Raw genomic sequence first — 19581 nt, forward strand, 5'->3', positions numbered from 1 at the left:
TGTTGACAGGAGTCCAGCTGCCTCCCACTTTCATTTTATCTGGGAGGGTTGCTCAGATTCTTTTTTAAGGGAAGTGTTTCAATGTTCCCACCCTCATAATTGTCATCAGATACATATATTTTTGTTATATTTTACTAAATGACATATTCATGTTATGTCTCTGGAATCAAGTGCTCACAGTTCTGAAGCAGACTCAGTGTCCAATTATCTTCAGGCCATCTCCCTTCAGAGGTTGCCCCCAAATATTCCATTTTGTATTGTTTCTTTTTGGTATCGGGACATTGTAGCAAAAATATTTATTTTAAATTTAATTACCCTCATTCCTGCCCCGACTTTCCAGATAATGGACTGTATTCATCATGACCTGATCTAGCTGAAAACTCTGAGGATGGCAGCTTGTGACTTGAATGCTGTCAAGGAATGGTGGCATATAGTAGCAAGCAAGACCTGTTTCTTGGCAAATCAAACAATAATCAGTACCTTGGAGAGTGCAATTCACAGGTTGTGGGCTAGGTCTGCTTCAGCTGTGTGTATAGATAACTGAGGCAGGCTTTAACAAGGCAGGCAAAACCAGGATTCTGTAGCTTTACTCTGCTTGTTGCTGTGGCCATTTTGACAGCCTCAGATTTTCTGCATAGTGGAGACTCACAAGAAGCCACTGGGGGACTGATCCTGCAGATCAGGCTTCACATTGCATATTATTATGTGACAGCATTCAGTCCTATAGGTTCTAAACATTATATAGCTGAGCTAGGTTCTCACTGATTTAAGTATCTGGAATTTTAGATGACAACAGATTCCAACTAACTATAATTTGGTTCAGTTACATGTGAAGAAGAGATTGGTTCACTTCACACCCATTTTATGTAACTGGTTTTCCTAGCATCACTAATTTGGAAAAATTTGGTCATGTTCTGTTTTGGCATTATTTGAAGTATTGGTATTCCTATTGATTTAATTTAAGGGTTTAACCTGTAAGGGTATAATTAAAGGTTCTTAGATATGCTTCACATACACTACGTAGATTGAAATGCTTAGATAAGCAGGTTATGCCTCCTTCTAGCCCTTCCCCATATTTAATTATCTATCCCAATTTACCAAAAAACTGAAACAATCAAAAATTTTATCCATGCCAAATGTTATGCTACTAAATGATAATAACAGTACAGTACCAAGGCTATCATATTTGCACTACAGAACTCCATCTGACCACTAGATAGCAACAAATAGTTATCCCAACTTAGTAAACTGCAAATGTGTTCCTCCCTCCCAAACTTGAAACCGAGAAAAATTTCTTGTGTGGGAATAGCAGAATGTTTCATTGAACATTTAAAATGATGTGAGCCTAAAATATAAGGATAATTATTTGTTTGCAAATTTGCTGTGAAATCACATAATCTAATGTGGATAAGCATTGTAACAGACTTTAATTCTAGGAAGGTAAAAATTAGTTATGTGTCTTGGGAGATGAGTTCACATATAAAGTTGAGCCAAGTTTTTGGAAGCTATAGTTTAATGAACAAGTTGTCACACAGTACCAAGCCATTAGCCAACAAATAATATGACTAAATAGCTGATTGACACATTATGCCAGGGGTGTCAAACTTGCATTGTCACAGCAATGTCATGTGACAAATCGCAACTTTTCCCCCCTTCACTAAACTGGGTATGGGCATAGCCAGTGTATCCAGCCCCTGGGCCGTGAGTTTGACACCCCTGCATTATGCTAACCACCCCTCTTCCCATTACATTGTGTCCCAATATTATACAGTATATGTATCAATTAATGGTGCAAATTGCTTAACAATTCTATTATAGTTGTAACATTTTTTTGTATTCTATTATTGGAAGAACAAAACATATTTGAGAAGGAAAATCCATGACTGAATCTCCTGACACTTTTTAAAAGTCATTAAAGCAGTCTTATTAAGAAGGGAGTTGAGTTTTATCAAAATCACACAACAAGCTGAGATTTGCCCATCTGGATAGAGGAAAGGAGCAGAAAACAGGTAAATAGTATCTAGCAAATTATGAATACATGGAGATTGTGATTAGGACTGTACTGTGCTGTAGAGGAAGTGTTCAATTGATGCATCCCATTTTCTAGAGCATCTTCAGTGTCAATTGCATCCCTTTTCCTGCTATTGCTTTTAAATCTAAAAAAATGACAGGAGATCCAATTATGCTGTAAATCTTCCCTATCATATCTAGTTAAGGATCAGAAATCACAAATGAAATTATAAATATTGATGTTTGAAAATCATGATAAACTCTAAGATTTTGGAGGCAGAATCACAGAAAAAGCTTGAGAATGGTAGGCTGATTCTTTCCTGTCTGTCATTTCCACATTTTAAAGAGACTAGTACAGGATTCTATACAGTAGGCAGGTCTTTCATTCTAGATGTCAATTGTGTAGAAGACAGCTTCAGATCCTGGCCCATAACCTAGCTCCTCCTAGCAGTAATACTCTTCTTATCCCTGATGTTTTACAAAGTCAAGGAACATTAAAGGATCTTCTCATTCCTATCTCAATGGGCTGCTACCAGTTCTGTCAATCTGTAAATGAAGGAATTCCCCCAACTTTCATGTAGATATTATATTCAGTTTGGGGATTGCCTGCCCTGTCAGGAGGCTGCTCAAATTTATTTATTTATTAAACAAATTTATATAGTCACCCAATTTACACATAGGTGACTCTGGGGGACTTACAACATTAAAAAATCTACCATATAAGAAAAACAAGTAAGAAAACCTACTCTCCATGGTAGCAACCAATCAAATCAACCACTTGATAGGCTCCATCTTCATTTATCGTCCTTATGGGCTGCTGACAAAAATCACATTTTTAGATCCTTTTTGAAGAGCAATAGGGTGGGGGCCAATAGTATCTCTGGGGGAATGATGTTCCATAAAGAAGGGACCACCACTGAAAAAACTCTTTTTTATGACCCCACCAGATGCACCTCCCTAATCAATGAGACTCATAATATGCCCTGCCTTTCCATCCTAGTGGGGCAGGTGGATGAAATAGGGGAAAGATTGGCCTTCTAATACCCCAGTCCCAATAAAGAAGAGAGCCAGCATCTTGAATTGTATGTGGAAGCAGATTGGCAGCCAGTGCAGTTCCCACAGAAGAGATGTCACATCCACAAGTCTAGGCTTTTATGTTAATTACATTAATGCTAATTTTAAATGTCAACATTAATTTCATTGTCTGAGATCCTATACCGAGCGTCCTTTTACAAACATTTTATGAAATCAGAGAAAGGGTAACGAGAAAAACCTTTCTCTGATTGTGACACCCACATGTGTGGAATGCAGCAGCAAGGAGGAAAGGGAGATAACAGGAAGTAGAAATTATAGGTGAGGAACCAGGGGTAAAATGCTACCAGTTTGGACCGGTTCGCCCAAACTGGTAGTAATAATAGCTACCGGTTCAGCAAACTGGTAGTAAAAAAAAAAATGCTACCAGTTCAGACGAATCGGTATTTCCGATGATCAGCTATGCCGCGTGATTTATATTCGCTAGAAAGCAGAAAATCCGGCTTTCTAGCGAATCTAAATCACGCGGCCCAGCTGTTCTCTCCCTCACTGTTCTACTTACCTTAGAAAAGGCTTGTTAATCCTTGTTTCTCAGCGCTGTGCAGTAGCGCCTGCGGTGTGCCTGCGCACAAAGTGCACATTTGGCGTGCACAGCACATGCACGCATGCAGCAAACCAGTAGCAAAGCGAGCCAGTAGCAGACTTCTGAGCATTTCACCCCTGTGAGGAACTATACATATGCTAATAAAGAATGTCCTAAAAATGTCTTGCTCACCTTGGCAACACCAAGAAGAAAAAGCCCATCTGCTCTACACTTCCCAGAACTATTTTTCTGTTGAGTGGAGTCTTACTTTCCAGATGGAAACTGGGTTTGAAACTACTTAGAACTATGAACAGACCAAGAGTATGTGTTCATGCTTCATTTACCAGTTAACCTATGGGTTAACATTATACGAAGGTGTCTTGGGCTTCTTTGCTCCCTATCTCTTCTCTTACTGAAGGCTAAATACTTGCTTTTGTTTGCAACCAGCTAGAATAAACTATGCTTGGTTTTCCATTATTTGCCTGAATAAGGTCAGAGCAAATTGTGCTTTATGAATCTGGCTTGTCTGAATAAAATACAATTAAAACTAAAAGTACTTTCTAGTAGATATGGAAACCAACTCTTGTTAGCAAAGGATTTCATGGCACAGGAGTAGAAGAGAAGGGAGAAGATTTGCATGTACAATATTGAACAATGGCTTTAGCACTGTATTTGAATGATTTCAAAGCCTACTGCTTCTATCTGTGGTGGTCGATTAATAATGCCTGTGCCATAAGAATCTTTAGATTACTGTGTTGCTCATGTATAAATTGATGGAGGACAATGGAAAGTGAAGAAACTATTGAAGGCAATGGTTAAAATGCAGGTTTTAATTTACATTCCAGAAACATGAGCAGACAGTGGAAGAACTTCTGACTATACAACAGTTTGGGACTCAAGACAGGGCAAACAAAGATCACAGGAGAATTCAGTCAGCTGAAATTATTGCAGATTCATAACTAGTATTAGACTAGTATCTTATGTTTTCCTGAGCATGGTGCCTTTTCCAGGGAAATTAGCCACACAGGACCTTTTTATGAGAGAATATTCTTTTAACAAATTGGATTAATCCAGCCTCCCCAACTTGTTCCTCTTGATATGTTGGAACTACAGCTCTTATCAACTCCAGACATTCCTTGAAGTAGGACCTGAACTAAAAAATAATAAATGATACAGGAGAAAAGCAGGCTAACAGCTAAGCCAAGAATTGTTAGCCATGTTTCCTCTAGAGCCACAGTTCATAGCAACGATGAATCAAAATCAAGGAGAAAGCTGAGATAATTTTTTCTCTTGGAGATCAGATAAAAAGCAAAAGTAGTAAACAGCACACTCTGTCAGATAAAAATGGTAAAACAGCTCCCAACACCTTGGAATGGAATATTTTTGGACATTGGAGAGTCAATGGAATCAACTACAACAAATGAATTAGGATATTTTTGATTCCAATTTTTATTAAGCCCTTTTAATTTACTTGACAGCATTTTTGTATGAATACTGTCAGATGTAAATGCCTTATTCTCTAATGTGTAAATAATGTATATATGGAACATCAGGGGTTAACTTATTACTTGAGCTTTAATGTATTCATATTTTACCACTCCCATTCCTGGCTCCGCCCCTTGTATATAAAAGGAGCCATCCTCCCCATTTTCCTTGCTTCTATCTTGAATATTCAGCGAATATAGAATGCCTATTATGATTAAAGAGAATTATATTTAAACCTATAACTTCTATTATCTTTATTGAGTCTGATCCTGAAAATATTGCAACAAGCTGGTAGCAGAGGATGGTTAATTGACTCAATAAGTAATTAAAAATGTCCAAGAAAGATAGGCCCAACACCAGGGCCTACAGCAAAGAAATAGAAACTGATCAAGAGATGATCAACGAATCCACTAATGCGATTTCGAGAGAATCCGAAGAATACACCACTGAAGAAGAAGAACTGATGAGTGAAAATAACGACCAGGAAGAAATCGAGATAGAAAATAACGAACTCAGGTCAGAAATATTAAAAATACTAAAAAGCCAAAAGAATGATGAAAGCCTCATCGCGGACCTCCAGGAGATGCTGAGGAACAGCGGAGCAGCGAGAGAGAAAAACATCATTAAAGAAAAACCCAAAGATCAAAAAACTGTGAGTGAAATGACTACTGAGAAAATAGTTGTAAAAAAGAAAAGATGTGACCCCGCGCGAAATTTTGAACGGCAGCCATCTTGGTTTCAACGAACTTCAAAAGAGAGTGAAGCAGAGCCAATCAAAACGCTCAGTTCAAAATTTCTGGCGCGAAAAACGCTATCAGACGAAGAAAGTGAAAAAGAAGTCTCAAACTCTTCAGATGAACCAAAATCAGAAAGTGAAGACGATTTAACAAAGTCTCAAGTAGAGTCAGCAATGAAAACACTTTTTGCTGCTTTTGGGCCAAGATTGAAAATTTCTAAGACATCAACGAAGAAGCAAGCAATCAAACCGACAACTCAAGACCTGCACGCTCCCATCCTGACTTCGAAAACGACGACACCCGAGCCCAGAGAGCCATGCCGATTCCGTCCTACACCGCAGACAGAATCGAGTGCCAGCACACACAAGAGAAAGAGAAGAACCGCCGCCATCACCAAAGCCCCAAAAACCGAGCCAGAGACCGACTCATCTGAAGAGGAGCGGATCGAGAGAGCTGAAATGGAGAGAACCTTCCACAACGGCGCCAAAGAAGAAATGAGCAACGCGCATGTGCAAAACTACGTAGACGGCCCCGAAAGACTTGAACTGGCCAGAGAACCGCGCAGACTCGTTACAAGCATCCCAATGCCGTTCTGTAATTTCCTGCACTTGAGAGACCACGGACTGCCTCAGGTTGTAAGTAATGGACAAAATAATGTGGGGAACTTACCCAGTGACTTCCCAAAACTTAGAGTTGATGGCATTAATTTACAAGAGTGGTACCAACAGCTTCAGGTTATTTTTATGAAAGAAAATTTACTATTCTTTATAACTAGTCCTCCAAGAAGACCTTGGACTTTAAAAATAGACTGTTTACATCATAGAGCATTTTTCATAATAATTTCTAGCGTGTCTCCTGCAATGTATCATAGCATCAAACCAAACCTAACTGTATCAGAAATAATTCAATGCATGTTTAATCTATTTCACAGCGATAGCGTAGCCACAACCACAAGAATGTCTAAGGATTTCTTTTCTTCTAGAGTGAAACCAGGGGTTTCTATAAGTGAACATTTGATAAATCTAAACAAAATAAGAGCTGAGCTGCAATTGAGGGGGGAAGTGATTTCAGATCAAACTATGAAAAGTGTTATTATCAATTCACTTGATCCATCATGGGATAGCTTTATGTCACACTTAGATACCATTAATTTGGGATATTTATCAATAGAAAATCTATCTAACAAATTGATAGCAGAAGACAATTCAAGAAAAAATCGTTCCAGTAACCAAACAGAACACAAATCTTTTAGGAAAGTAGTCTTTCAAGATAAATATAATGAGGTCTTTAGATGCCACAATTGTGGATCCAGGGAACACAGTAGAAGAGACTGTCCCAAAGTCCCAAGGGAGAGACATAGGCCAGAATATAGGAGCAAATACAATTACAGACAATCTTCCACAGATAGACACAAATATAGAAGCCCACCAAACTACAGAGAAAGTAGAGGGGGTAGAGAAAATTCAAAAGAGAGAAAATCTGGGTCACTAAATGGGCTAAATAAACAAGACAGCACCAAAACACAACAAGATGAGAACAATAATTGGCTTATTGATTCTGGTGCAACAAATCACACCACTAATAACAAAAGTATATTATCTTCATTTACAGAAGATAAGTTTGTGATAAAGGTAGCTAATCAAGAAAAGGTTCAAGTATTAGGCAGAGGAAATGTGACCTTGCCTGGTTTAGGGAAAATAGAGGGGGTATTATTAATCCCAGAAATACCTCACAACATACTAAGTGCTATAAAACTAAGCAGAGAATCTGACATCAATATAGTTTTCTCAAAGGGGAAAGCAACTATAGAAAAGAACAAAACAAATGTAGGCACTGTGATGATAAAAGGGGGTCTACCCTATCTGATAACCAAAGAAAGATGGTTACATAACATTGATTCAAATATGGAAGATTGTATTGAAGCGGATGATGAAAATGTCAGTAACAGTGACAATGATAAATGTAAAATAACTCATGATAACAAAAATACACACAATGAGAAGAAACCAAAAATAGGTAAACCAATTCATGATGAGTGTGCTCATATCTTACATAGGAAGTTAGGACATGCAAGCTTTCCTGTAGTACAAAAAATGACTGAACACGCAGAAGGTGTAAAAATAAAAAATTGTGAAAATTATTTAGAATGCTCAGTATGTAAATCCACCAAACTAAAAACCAGTCCTAGACCAAAAAAATCTAACAGATCAACTAACAATATTTTTGATTTGGTACATATGGACTTAGTTGGTCCATTAACTCCATCAATTACCTATAGAAAACGTTACTTCCTAACAATAGTGGATGATTACAGTCGCTATGGTTTTGTTTACACATTAAAGCACAAGGATGAAACCTTTCAGAAATTTAAGGAATTCTACAAACGCATAGAAACACAACATAATATCAGAATAAAACAAATTATGACAGATAGGGGATGTGAATTCATGTCTAAAGAATTCTCCCAATGGTTAAAGGATAGAGGGATGCTACATTTCACGTCCAATCCATTTTCTGCCTTTCAAAATGGGATTGCAGAGAGAAAGAACTCCACACTACAAACCATGATTAGATGCACATTAGAGGATGCTGGTTTAGGCAAACAATTTTGGTCAGAAGCCTTACATTATTCAAATTACACTCAAAATAGAACATGGTCCAGTATTGTAAATAAGACACCATATGAGGTGATGTACAATAGAAAACCTAAATTAGCACACATGCACATATTTGGAGTTACTGCAGACGTGCACATACCTAAACAATTGAGGAGAAAGGGAGAAAACGTATCCAGGAGATTAAGATTCATGGGATACGAAACTGGAACCAAAGGGTACAGATTCATCGATAATAATAACAAATTTATAGTATCCAGAACAGCTGTGTTTCATGAGCAGGCCAATTGGTCTAAGTTGCACCTTAATGAAATTTTTCCTAATAAAAGCAAAGATAATATATCTTGCGAGGAAGGAACAACAGAAAATCAAAATATTAACAAAAGTAAGAACAAAACCAAAACTTGGACAAATAGTCAGCATAAAATAAAGACAGACACATTAACAAAAAAGGAAGCCAGATATTTGCATGACAACCATAGCAAACCTGAAAGAAATATTAGAAATAATAGAAACCAAATACCAAATAAATACAAAGATTATATTATGCATATGGATGGAGAACAAATAACACCTAATACATATGAGGAAGTATTGAAACTTCCCCGTGAAGAAAGAGAAAAATGGGAACTAGCTATGGAAAAAGAAATGAAAAGTTTACAAGGATTAAATGTATTCACACCTGCAATCGCACCTAAGGATAAAACAATTATAGGTACCAGGTGGATTTATAAAATTAAGAATTTAGAAGGAGGTAATACCTTATACAAGGCCAGACTAGTTGCACAAGGTTATGCACAAAAATATCCAGAAGACTATACTGACACATATTCACCCACAGTGAGAACAGAGAGTGTCAAAACAGCTCTTGTAGTAGCATCTGCACTCAATCTAGACGTGTTTCAATATGACATACAGACTGCATACTTACATGCAAAATTAGATAAGGAAATATATGTAAGAGCACCACACAGTCAATACACTAATAAGAACGAAATTTGGTTACTAAATAAGAGTCTGTACGGATTGAAGCAATCTGGCAAAAGATGGTACGATTGTTTGGTAAAAGTACTAAAGACCATGGATTTCAACGCCACCACTGCTGATAACTGTTTCTTTGTAAAAAAGAGTAATGATCATATTGAATTTGTATTAATTTATGTGGATGATATTTTATATATTGGAAAGCATAAAGAGAGCAGGGAAATCTTTGTAAATAAGTTAAACGAACACTTCTCATTGAAATCACTAGGTAGAGTGAATAAATACCTTGGTGTACAAATTAACAAAACAAAAAGGGGATTCAAACTTACTCAAAAAGATAAAATCATTGAACTCCTAAACAAATGTAACTTAAATAATGCCAAAACATGTGACACACCTATGCAAACTGATTTTCTTAGAAACAATGATGAATCTTCCCCTGAGTTTAAAGACAACACATTTTACAGATCAGTTATAGGTTCACTCCTTTATATATCTAATTGGACTAGGCCAGATATTGCATTACCTCTCAATTTATTGTCAAGATATGTAAGCAAACCAACCTTGTATCATTGGGAAGCTGTCAAAAGAATTTTAAGATATCTGAAAAGTACATTAGATTTTTGTTTAATATTGGAACCCAATAATGACAAAGAACCAAAAATTACTTGTTATGCTGATGCAGATTGGGCTGGTGATACATCATGCAGAAAGAGTACCTCTGGTTATGTTTTTCTATTGAACGATTGTCCAGTTTACTGGTATACTGGTAAACAAGAACTGGTAGCCACCTCTACCACAGAAGCAGAATATGTTTGCTTGTCTAAAGCTGCAAATAACCTTGTATGGTTCAATGATTTGATCACAGATGTTTGGAAGAAACCTACTTTACCATTTATTATGCATGAAGATAATAAAGCGGCCATTGAAATTTCTAGATCCGATGCAATTGGACAAAGGTCCAGGCATATTGATATAAAATTTAAGCACGTGAGACAACTATCTCAAGACGGATTCATCAAAGCAATACATTGTGATACTTCTGAACAATTAGCTGACATATTAACAAAACCCTTACCTTCTAAACAACACAAATATTTAACTTCTAAATTATATGTATTATATTGTCCTGAATCTGAATGTAACTGGTGTTGTATAACGAACCGGCATTTAGAGGGGGATTTGTCAGATGTAAATGCCTTATTCTCTAATGTGTAAATAATGTATATATGGAACATCAGGGGTTAACTTATTACTTGAGCTTTAATGTATTCATATTTTACCACTCCCATTCCTGGCTCCGCCCCTTGTATATAAAAGGAGCCATCCTCCCCATTTTCCTTGCTTCTATCTTGAATATTCAGCGAATATAGAATGCCTATTATGATTAAAGAGAATTATATTTAAACCTATAACTTCTATTATCTTTATTGAGTCTGATCCTGAAAATATTGCAACAAATACAATTAGATAATGCTTAACAATCACATTTTTTTCCTGTTCTGTTCAATTGTGTCTGATTCTCAGAGACTGCCTGGGCAAGTCTATGCAGTTTTCTTGGCAAGGTTTTTCAGGAGTGATTTGTCATTTCCTCCTTCCTGGGGCTGAGAATGACTGGCCCAAGATCACCAGGTGGCTTTGTGCCTAAAACTAGTTAAAACTCAGAATCTCCCAGTTTCTAGATTGATGCCTTAACCACTACACTAATCTGGCCTGTGCATAGCACCGTGAACATAAAACAGAAAATTAGTGATTTAAAGAATGTTCTATCATCATTGTAATCAGGGGTGGGATTCAGCCGATTCAGACTGGCTCGGGGGAATCGGACGCTAATTTTATATCTGGTTCGCCAAACCAGTAGTTGCAAGGATTGGTTGGCCCCGCCCACCCCGCCCACCCCTCCCCTCCCAGGAGTCTCCACGTGGCCCATTTTGGATGCCAGGTAAATGCAGCGCCCACATGGAGGCTCTGGGAGGCAAAAAACGGGCCTCCCGGAGGTTCCGGAAGTCCAGACTGGGGCCCGTTTCCAGCCTCCAGAGGGCCTCTGGGGTCTCAAGGAAAGCCTCTGGAGCTTGGGGAGGGTGAAAACACCCTCCCTGCCATGGTGCAGAAGCCCACCATGGCCACACACACCCAGCAACCGGGCAGAGAACTGGTTGCTAAAATTTTTGAATCCCACCCCTGATTGTAATGCTAACTGTACCAGGGAGTTGGGCAGTTAAGAAGTTTGATATATAAAATAAATAAATAAACGATAAGAATCGAGGAGATAGTTTATAAAAAGCCATCTTCAGGCTCTGCTGTTTTCAGTCAAAAGAACCATGACTAGTTCACAGGAAATTTGGAAATGACTAGTTCACAGGAAATCCGGCCCCTAGGGGGAGAGCCTTCTCTGTGGGGGCACCTACGATCTGGAACGAGCTCCCCCGGGAGATATGGAGGATCCTGGATCTGCGCACCTTCCGTCGCGTGCTCAAGACTCTCTTATTTCACCAACCTGGCCTGGCCTAAATCTTCTCCCCTTTTAAATGTAAATTTTAATTTGTTTTTAAATTATCGGGTATTTTAAATTTGTTTCAGCCAAATTATTTAATTCGTTTTTATTCTATTTTAAATTTTTGTATTTATGTGTTTTATTGTGCCTTAGTCCTTCGGGAGAAGGGTGGTATAGAAATCCAATAAAATAAAATAAAGTTTCTATGTAAACATTGATTGTTTGTTTATGTGCCATCAAGTCATTTATGACTCCTAGTGATCACATAGATTTTTTTCCATGACAATCTGTCACTAGCCTGCTTTTCCAGGTCTCCCAATCAGTGGTGGGTTTCAAAAATTTTTACTACTGCTTCTGTGGGTGTGGCTTGGTGGGCGTGGCTTGGCTTGGTGGGCATCGCTTGGTGGGCATGGCAGGAAAAGAATACTGTAAAATCTCCATTCCCACCCCACTCCAGGGAAAGGATACTGTAAAATCTCCATTTCCTCCCAATCCGCTTGGATTTGGGTGGCAGAGAATAGATGGGGGCAGGGCAGTGGTGGGTTGCCCCAGGTTTGCACCGGTTCTATAGAACCAGTAGTAAAACCTGCGGGAGGCTCCGCCCACTGACCCAACATCATCAAAATGCTTCTGTGCATGTGGAGAAGCTTCTGCGCTTGCGCAAAAGAGTGCGCATGCACACGAGCGAAGCGAAGCAAGTGCACACGACCCCGTTGAGAACCAGTAATAAAGGTAAGTAGAACTCACCACTGGGGCAGGGCCAGGCAGAATTTTTACTACCGGTTCTCCGAACTACTCAAAATTTCTGCCACCGGTTCTCCAGAACTAGTCAGAACCTGCTGAAACCCACCTCTGCTCCCAATGGTGCACTCATCACCACTATAACTGAGGTCATCCATCTTGATGCTAGTCATCTTCTTCTCTTTCCTTCCACCTTTTCTAACATTAGAGCCTTTTCTAAAGAGCTGAATCTTCACATAATGTGATTGAAGTAAGATAACTTGAGCCTAGTTATTTGTGCCTTATATGAGAACTCTGGATCATTTTGTTTGGTGATCCATTAATTTCTTGGCCGTCCATGATATTCTGAGGAGACTTTTCCAATACCAAAGTTCAAATATTCTTCCTATTCTGCTTCTTCAAAGCCCAATTTTCACTTCAAGAGGGTTACCAAGGCTTGCATGATTCTGATCTTTGCAGGTTTAGACACCTCACGGCATTTGAATTTCTTTTTCAAGACCTTAATGGCTGCTTTACCAAGTGATGGCTTGTGGTGTATTTCTTAACTGCTTGTTCCTTTATATTGACGGTTGATTCTAAAAGACAGAAGTTATCTACCATTTCAATATTTTCATTGCCGGGTGTAAGGCTGGTTGTTATTGGAAGATCAATTAGTTTTAAACGGAAATTCTCATAATCCTGTCCCTTTCATTTTGATAAACCTCACTAACGAAGGCTTTGTGAGAAGCTTGTTGAGGAGAAATATTTTCAGTTTGAAGCAACTGCCTAAACTTGACATTTCACCCAATGCTAAGGCAATATAAAACCTGTTTTCATTATTATTTTGATACAACAATACTTGAATAACTCTAGAAGGTATTTGGGCCTTTTCTTCACTAGTCACTCATATCATCTTCTAGAATCACTCAGCCATAAGAACAATGAAGATAGGCTTCATGCAATCTGCAGAAACAAATATATTCCATGGCAAATTTGAATATATTGTCATGCATGTGGCAGTCAAGCAAGCTGCCATTGTCAGATGCTTTTCCTAACCTCCCTCCCATGCTTTTTTCTTTGAGACTCCTGCTTTAGAGTACAAAACTATGGACAGGGATTTTGTGGGGGCGGGTGGGGGGGAGGGGGGCTCATTGGCAGCCTTTATCAGCTGTGAAGGAAAAATGCTTTCCACAAAAAAATAAATATTTAATTATTTTGCCTCTGGCATTTCCAAAGATCAGGAAGGAAAGCAAGCAAATGTTTGTAGATAAAACAGTATACAGGCATCGAAATGCTTGTCACACTTGTCCAATACCTTCTTTTAAAACTGAAAATTGTTTCAGACATTTGAAAAGAAGAAAAAGCTGAGATGTCAAAGGTAAACAGTTCAATTCTAGGGTATTACTCAAATGTAATTCATCCATCTTAAATAGGTATCATCTTAGAGATATTTCATTTATCGGCTACTTATTGGTTTTTCTACTTGAAATTCCAACCTTTTCTGATGACTTATTTTTAATGAATTTGCTACTGTAATGGTTTTCAGAAAATGGTTTATACAGTTTTCCTCACAAAAGTGTAGTTTTCTTTGCAGGTGGTCTTCAGCTAATAACCATTCAATCAGTATCTGTTCAAAGTTACAACAGTGCTGAACAAGGAGACTTACAGCTGGTCCTTGAACTTGTAAATATTGTAGTATCCCCATCATCATCTGATTGTGATTCAGTGCTTGGCAAATGGCTTGCAATTAAGATGGTCTCAGCATCCCACAGTCATGTGATCACCGTTTGCGACCTTCACAGCTTCCAATAAGAAAAGTCAATGGGGAAGTTGCCAGGAGATAGCAAATGGTGATCATGTGATGTCATGCCTAACAACCTCACACAGGATTTGTCTAATGACTGAAATTGGAACTTCCGGAATTGCAATCATTGGTTGGTGTGGTCACATGACATTGGATTTTATGGCTCTGTCACTTAGTAACAGAGTACCCTGTCCCAATTACCATTGTTAACTGATGACTACCTATATTTCCACTGCTTTAAAGAGGATAAAAGCTGTGTACACTATTTACAACAATTTTCATTTTGCATTCTCATGTATAGATGGCAGGATCTAAACTGAATAGTCAGTTGGGCAAGAGTCATTCAGAAGACAGCTTATTTTAAGTGTTTTAAAACAAAGAGGAAGACTGCAATAAAGCTGGAAGAAAAGATATAGATTTTCTATACAGTTTGCTGAATCACCATAGGATGCATTTTCCTTGGGTATTCATTAGGAAACTTTTCTTAAATCTGCTTTCTCTCCTGTGAATAAGGTCTGGACAGATATTGACAACAAACTCAATCTTTTACTATCTTTAACCATTTTAACAAACATTGCTCATCATTTAGTATCTAGTGTCTCTCAGTAAAGCTATGCATCCCTATATGACATCTAACCATCTTATCCAACAGTGAGGCTCATTTCAGCCTACAGGAGATGAAAGTAGTTATTGTACTGATAGAAGGACAACTTTTTCATGCAAGCAATGGTGAAGGAGGAGGAATATATACTGCATCATGTATCTGTGGAACTGTAAATTGTAAAGCAAGCCCTTCCTTTTCTTTCAACAGATTTACGTAGTAGACTTTTGACAAGTATCCTTTTAGGTCAAAGTAGTTGACCAGGTAAGATGATTCTATATTAACCTTTCCCAGTTTAATGCTCCTCAGATGTAATGGCCATATTTCTTAGAATTCATTCTTGACTGAAGTTGAAGTTGGTTAGGAATTTAGGAAGAAAAGGCCAGCTATGTGGCAGCACTTAATTGACCATGACTTATCTTAAAACATTAAGTAAGATATGTATTTGGATGAAAGATCACAAAGGCCATTAGTTGGACCAGAAAGTTGAAAGAAAGAAAAAAAGGAAAAGACATACCAGTTCCATATTGTTGTTAAAAAGAGTCCAGAGGTATATGCTGTATATATCATTCAAAATATAGGTATATATCCTAAACTGAAGTCTGCAATATTTTAAGTGTATTACTATGAAGTAGAGCCCACCAAAACCACTTTGGTTGTAGAGATTAAGGCAATGGTCTAGAACAGGGGTGTCAAACTCATGTCGTCACAGTGGTGTCATGTGACATATCGGGACTTTTTTTCCCTTCGCTAAACCAGGTGTGGGCGTGGCCAGCACATGGCGCATCTGGCCCATGGACCGGGAGTTTGACAGCCCTGGTCTAGAAACTGTGAGGCTGTAAATTCTAGTCCTGCCTTAGCCACAAAGCCAGCAGGATGACCTTGAGCCACTTGCTTCTCTCAGCCCCAGGAAACAGACAATGGCAAACCATTTTCAAAAAACCTTGTCAAGAAAACTGCAGGGATTTGTCCAAGCAGTGACTAGGTTTCAGAACTGACTCAAAGGAACAAACAAACAAAAAAGCCCTACTAAAATAAAAGAATATAAATGTATACAAAAGTTTTGACAAGAATGAAAAGGAAACATAGTCTTTATTTCTTCTGCATCATGAGCATAATCAATCAGCCAATGATTGGGTTGACAAAATAGATTTCTGTGCCTCATTTTTTTTTTCCAAAATAAAACTTTGTACATATTACTTTGAAAATCTGTTTCTGGCTCTCAATAGAATGTCAGGTTGTCACTTGAATCATAAAAGGCCTTCTCCTTTATAGGACTAACTTTTAACTCTGTCTCTCTCCAGGCATCCAAGCCACCACAAGCTGAGAAAAATGGCTTAAGAGGATTTGATGAAAAGGCCTATGTATCATCAAAGCTACTGAAGGCTGGAGAAGACCCTTATCGGCAACATGCTTTCAATCAGTTGGAGAGTGACAAACTGAGCAGTGACCGGCCCATTAGAGACACTAGACATTACAGGTACTGTAGTGCAGACGAGTATGGATTGTGATCCATACTTTGTACCATGGCATCTCTGTGACCTAATCTTTGGGCTATTTTAATTTTGAAATATTATCTGTATCCCACCTGACAAAGGACTTCTCATCCTTAATGCAGGCTGTTTTATTTATTTTAACATCTGGATATAGTTAAGGTAAAGATGTCACAGAAGATGGAAACATTGTTTAGCATTTAAACAAATCTCTAGAAATGTGACAATGCAATGAACTGGGCCAGATGGTTATGTATATTTAGTTCCTATTAAGGATCCTATTAAATAATAACTAGTAAAAAGCCAAGTAATTAGCTTTTCCATTTTTTTTTCTGCCCTTGATCCTATGTTGTTCCCTTCATTTCAACTCCAGCCCTTGAGTGAAATAAATCGAAGTTATCTTTGGTTGGATCAGCATTAGAAATGTATTATCTTTTTTATTTTGATATGGTCCAATGGCAAACTCAAGATGCATATAAAATCCGTAGGCTTTGTCACCCATCATTTTGGAGGGAAATCAGGTGATTGGCAGGAACTGACAGTTGGGGTGGCCAATAGCAGGGGTCCCTAAGCACTGGTCCGCAGACCAGTCCCGGTCCATGGGCCATTTGGAACCAGGCTGCACAAGTGGTGGGTGAGTGTGTGAAGCCTCATTTGCACATGCACAGGATTGGGTTGTGTGCATGAAATTTAATTTAATTTAATTTAATTAATTCAATTTATATGCTGCCCCTCTCCGAAGACTCAGGGCGGCTCACAATACATTTTAAAAAATCATTATAAAAAAAACATTTAAAAATTAAAAACATTAAAAACATTAAAAACTCATTCACACCATTCATGGCCAGATCTCGCCAGATCACAAGAACGAGATCAACGGCTCCAGGCCTGCCAGAAAAGCCAGGTCTTCACCGCTTTTCAGAAGGCCAATAGGGTGGGGATGGTCCGGACCTCAGGAGGTAACTGGTTCCAGAGAACTGGAGCAGCCACAGAGAACGCCCTCGCCCGCAGGCCCGCCAGCTGGCATTATTTAGCTGACGGGACCCGGAGGAGACCAACTCTGTGGGATCTTACTGGTTGCTGGGAGCTATGCAGCAGAAGGTGGTCTCGAAGATAACCTGGCCCTGAAATCATCCCTGCTACCACCTGTGGCCAGTCTGTGGAGCTGCAGTAGAATTTTCTGCTGACTCAAGAAAGGATGACAAACTCTGGAGAAAGGATCAAGGAGTTTGTAATTGCCTGAACAGCTGATCTAATCTTTCTTCCTGGATTTGTAGTTTATCAGATATATATAAATCCCTGCTGTTGTTTTTTTTAAAGAGCTAATCTAAAATCATGGTGACTCTTCTGTTCCTTTGCTTTATAAGGAAGACTCTCCAATATTTTTAGCCAGAGAAAGAACAGCTCATAAAATGTCTGAAACTCTCTAGATAAGAAAAGCCATTTTTAAAATCTGTCCTGAGGTAACATCATTTCTGCCTCATCACAATTAAGAAACCCAGTTTTACAATTGTAAATGATGAGTCGTCAGAAGTTTCTAACTTCTGAGCTGAAAGAAGGACTGTTGGCCTTATAGGAAGCCAATATATAGGAGGAAGGGATAACCACAGGTCTGTAGAATTTCAGTTTTATGGCGATATGGATGTTGTGTTGATTAAGCATTTTAGTACACAGCTGCCCCAGTGCCTGGCTGACATTATTGATCCTGGAGTTAATTTCTTTGTCCAAAGACTCATTATTTGAGTTGGTTCTTCCCAAGTATTTGAAGCTGTTATTTGTCAGCTTGATATTGTCAACAGTGAATTTTGGTCCTATGGGCTTGTTATTTGGTATGGGATTTCAGTCTTGCTCAGGCTGATAATCAGGCCGAGGGCATAGTGGTATCTAAGAATTTGTTCACCATTAACTGTAGATCATTGTCTTTGTGCCCTAGAAGCTTAAAGTCATAGCAAAATGGATTTCGTGAATGACTGTATGGAGGCACTTCATCCATGCATTCAACTGGGGTCAAAAAGGTCAAAAAGAGAGTCATCCAATCAGTGCTTGATGTACACTTATTTCAGATAGCATGTGACAACATGCAAGTAAAAAACAGATTGAATAGGACTGGGGCTAGCACACAACCCCATTTAATCTCACTGGAAATGACAAATGCAGCTAATATATCAATTTTGTAAAAAATAAATACCCTGTTCTTTCATTCCATTGTATAGTAGCTGAATCAACTTTACAAATTCCTTGGGCACCCACAATGTCTCAGGATAATCCAGAAGCCCTCCTTGTTTACAATGTCAAATGCCTTTCTCAGGTCAATGGAGAAATGGAACAAAGAGGCTTGTTCTGCTTTATGCACTTTTCTGACTTGCCTCATGGCAAATATATGCTGAAAGCTGTACTGCACCTCTGGGAGGTCCCTTTTTGAAAAAGGGACAAGTCTGTTTAGAAGAATGTGGGCAAAGATCTTGCCTGTGAGAGACAGCAGTAAGATATTTTTGTAATTTCTACAGTCTCATTTGGTTCCCTTATTTTTATAGAGAACCACAATGAAGTCATCAGGCATCTCATCTGTGGACCAAATGTCTTCCAAAAGTCTTGAATGCCTGCAAGGTGTTTGGGTCTAATGCTTTGTAGATCTCAATAGAAAAGCCACCCTGCCCTGTTGTTTTATTTGAGCTCATCTGCAAGTTTGCTTTCCTGGTCTCCTCAGTAGAGGGAGGGAGGCAGATCTAGGGGATACAAGACTGGCAGCTGTAAGACCAACTGTGGACAGCCTTTGAGTAAGTTGGAAAAGTGTTTGGCTCAGTGGTTTTTCAGTCTTTCCTGGTCTTTGATTAGGTTCAACACATTAATGATAGCAAGGGGAGCATCCTGATTTAGAAGGATCATAAACTGACTTTATGGCATTTGAAGGACTCTGTGATGGCATGCACACCTGCAAAATGTTCCACCTTCTCAGCTTTCCTCTGCCACCAGCCTTACTTGCAGAGCTCTGTGTGCTTTGGACAGCAGGTATTTAAAATTGT

At 38.6% G+C, this 19581-nt stretch overlaps 1 protein-coding gene across 1 annotated transcript in view; it reads left to right on the forward strand.

The window, feature by feature from the left end:
• The window catches only part of GALNT16 (polypeptide N-acetylgalactosaminyltransferase 16), a 195819-nt gene that overhangs the window by 83536 nt on the left and 92702 nt on the right, over positions 1 to 19581 (forward strand). The window contains exon 3 of the mRNA XM_070931259.1: positions 16408 to 16545. Within this exon, the coding sequence (XP_070787360.1) occupies positions 16408 to 16545 (138 nt within the window). The remainder of the gene's footprint in view (positions 1 to 16407; positions 16546 to 19581) is intronic.

This window comes from Pituophis catenifer, unplaced genomic scaffold, assembly GCF_029215685.1.
Source record: "Pituophis catenifer annectens isolate HBS135680 unplaced genomic scaffold, rPitCat1.0.hap2 SCAF_1, whole genome shotgun sequence".
Lineage (NCBI taxonomy): Eukaryota > Metazoa > Chordata > Lepidosauria > Squamata > Colubridae > Pituophis > Pituophis catenifer.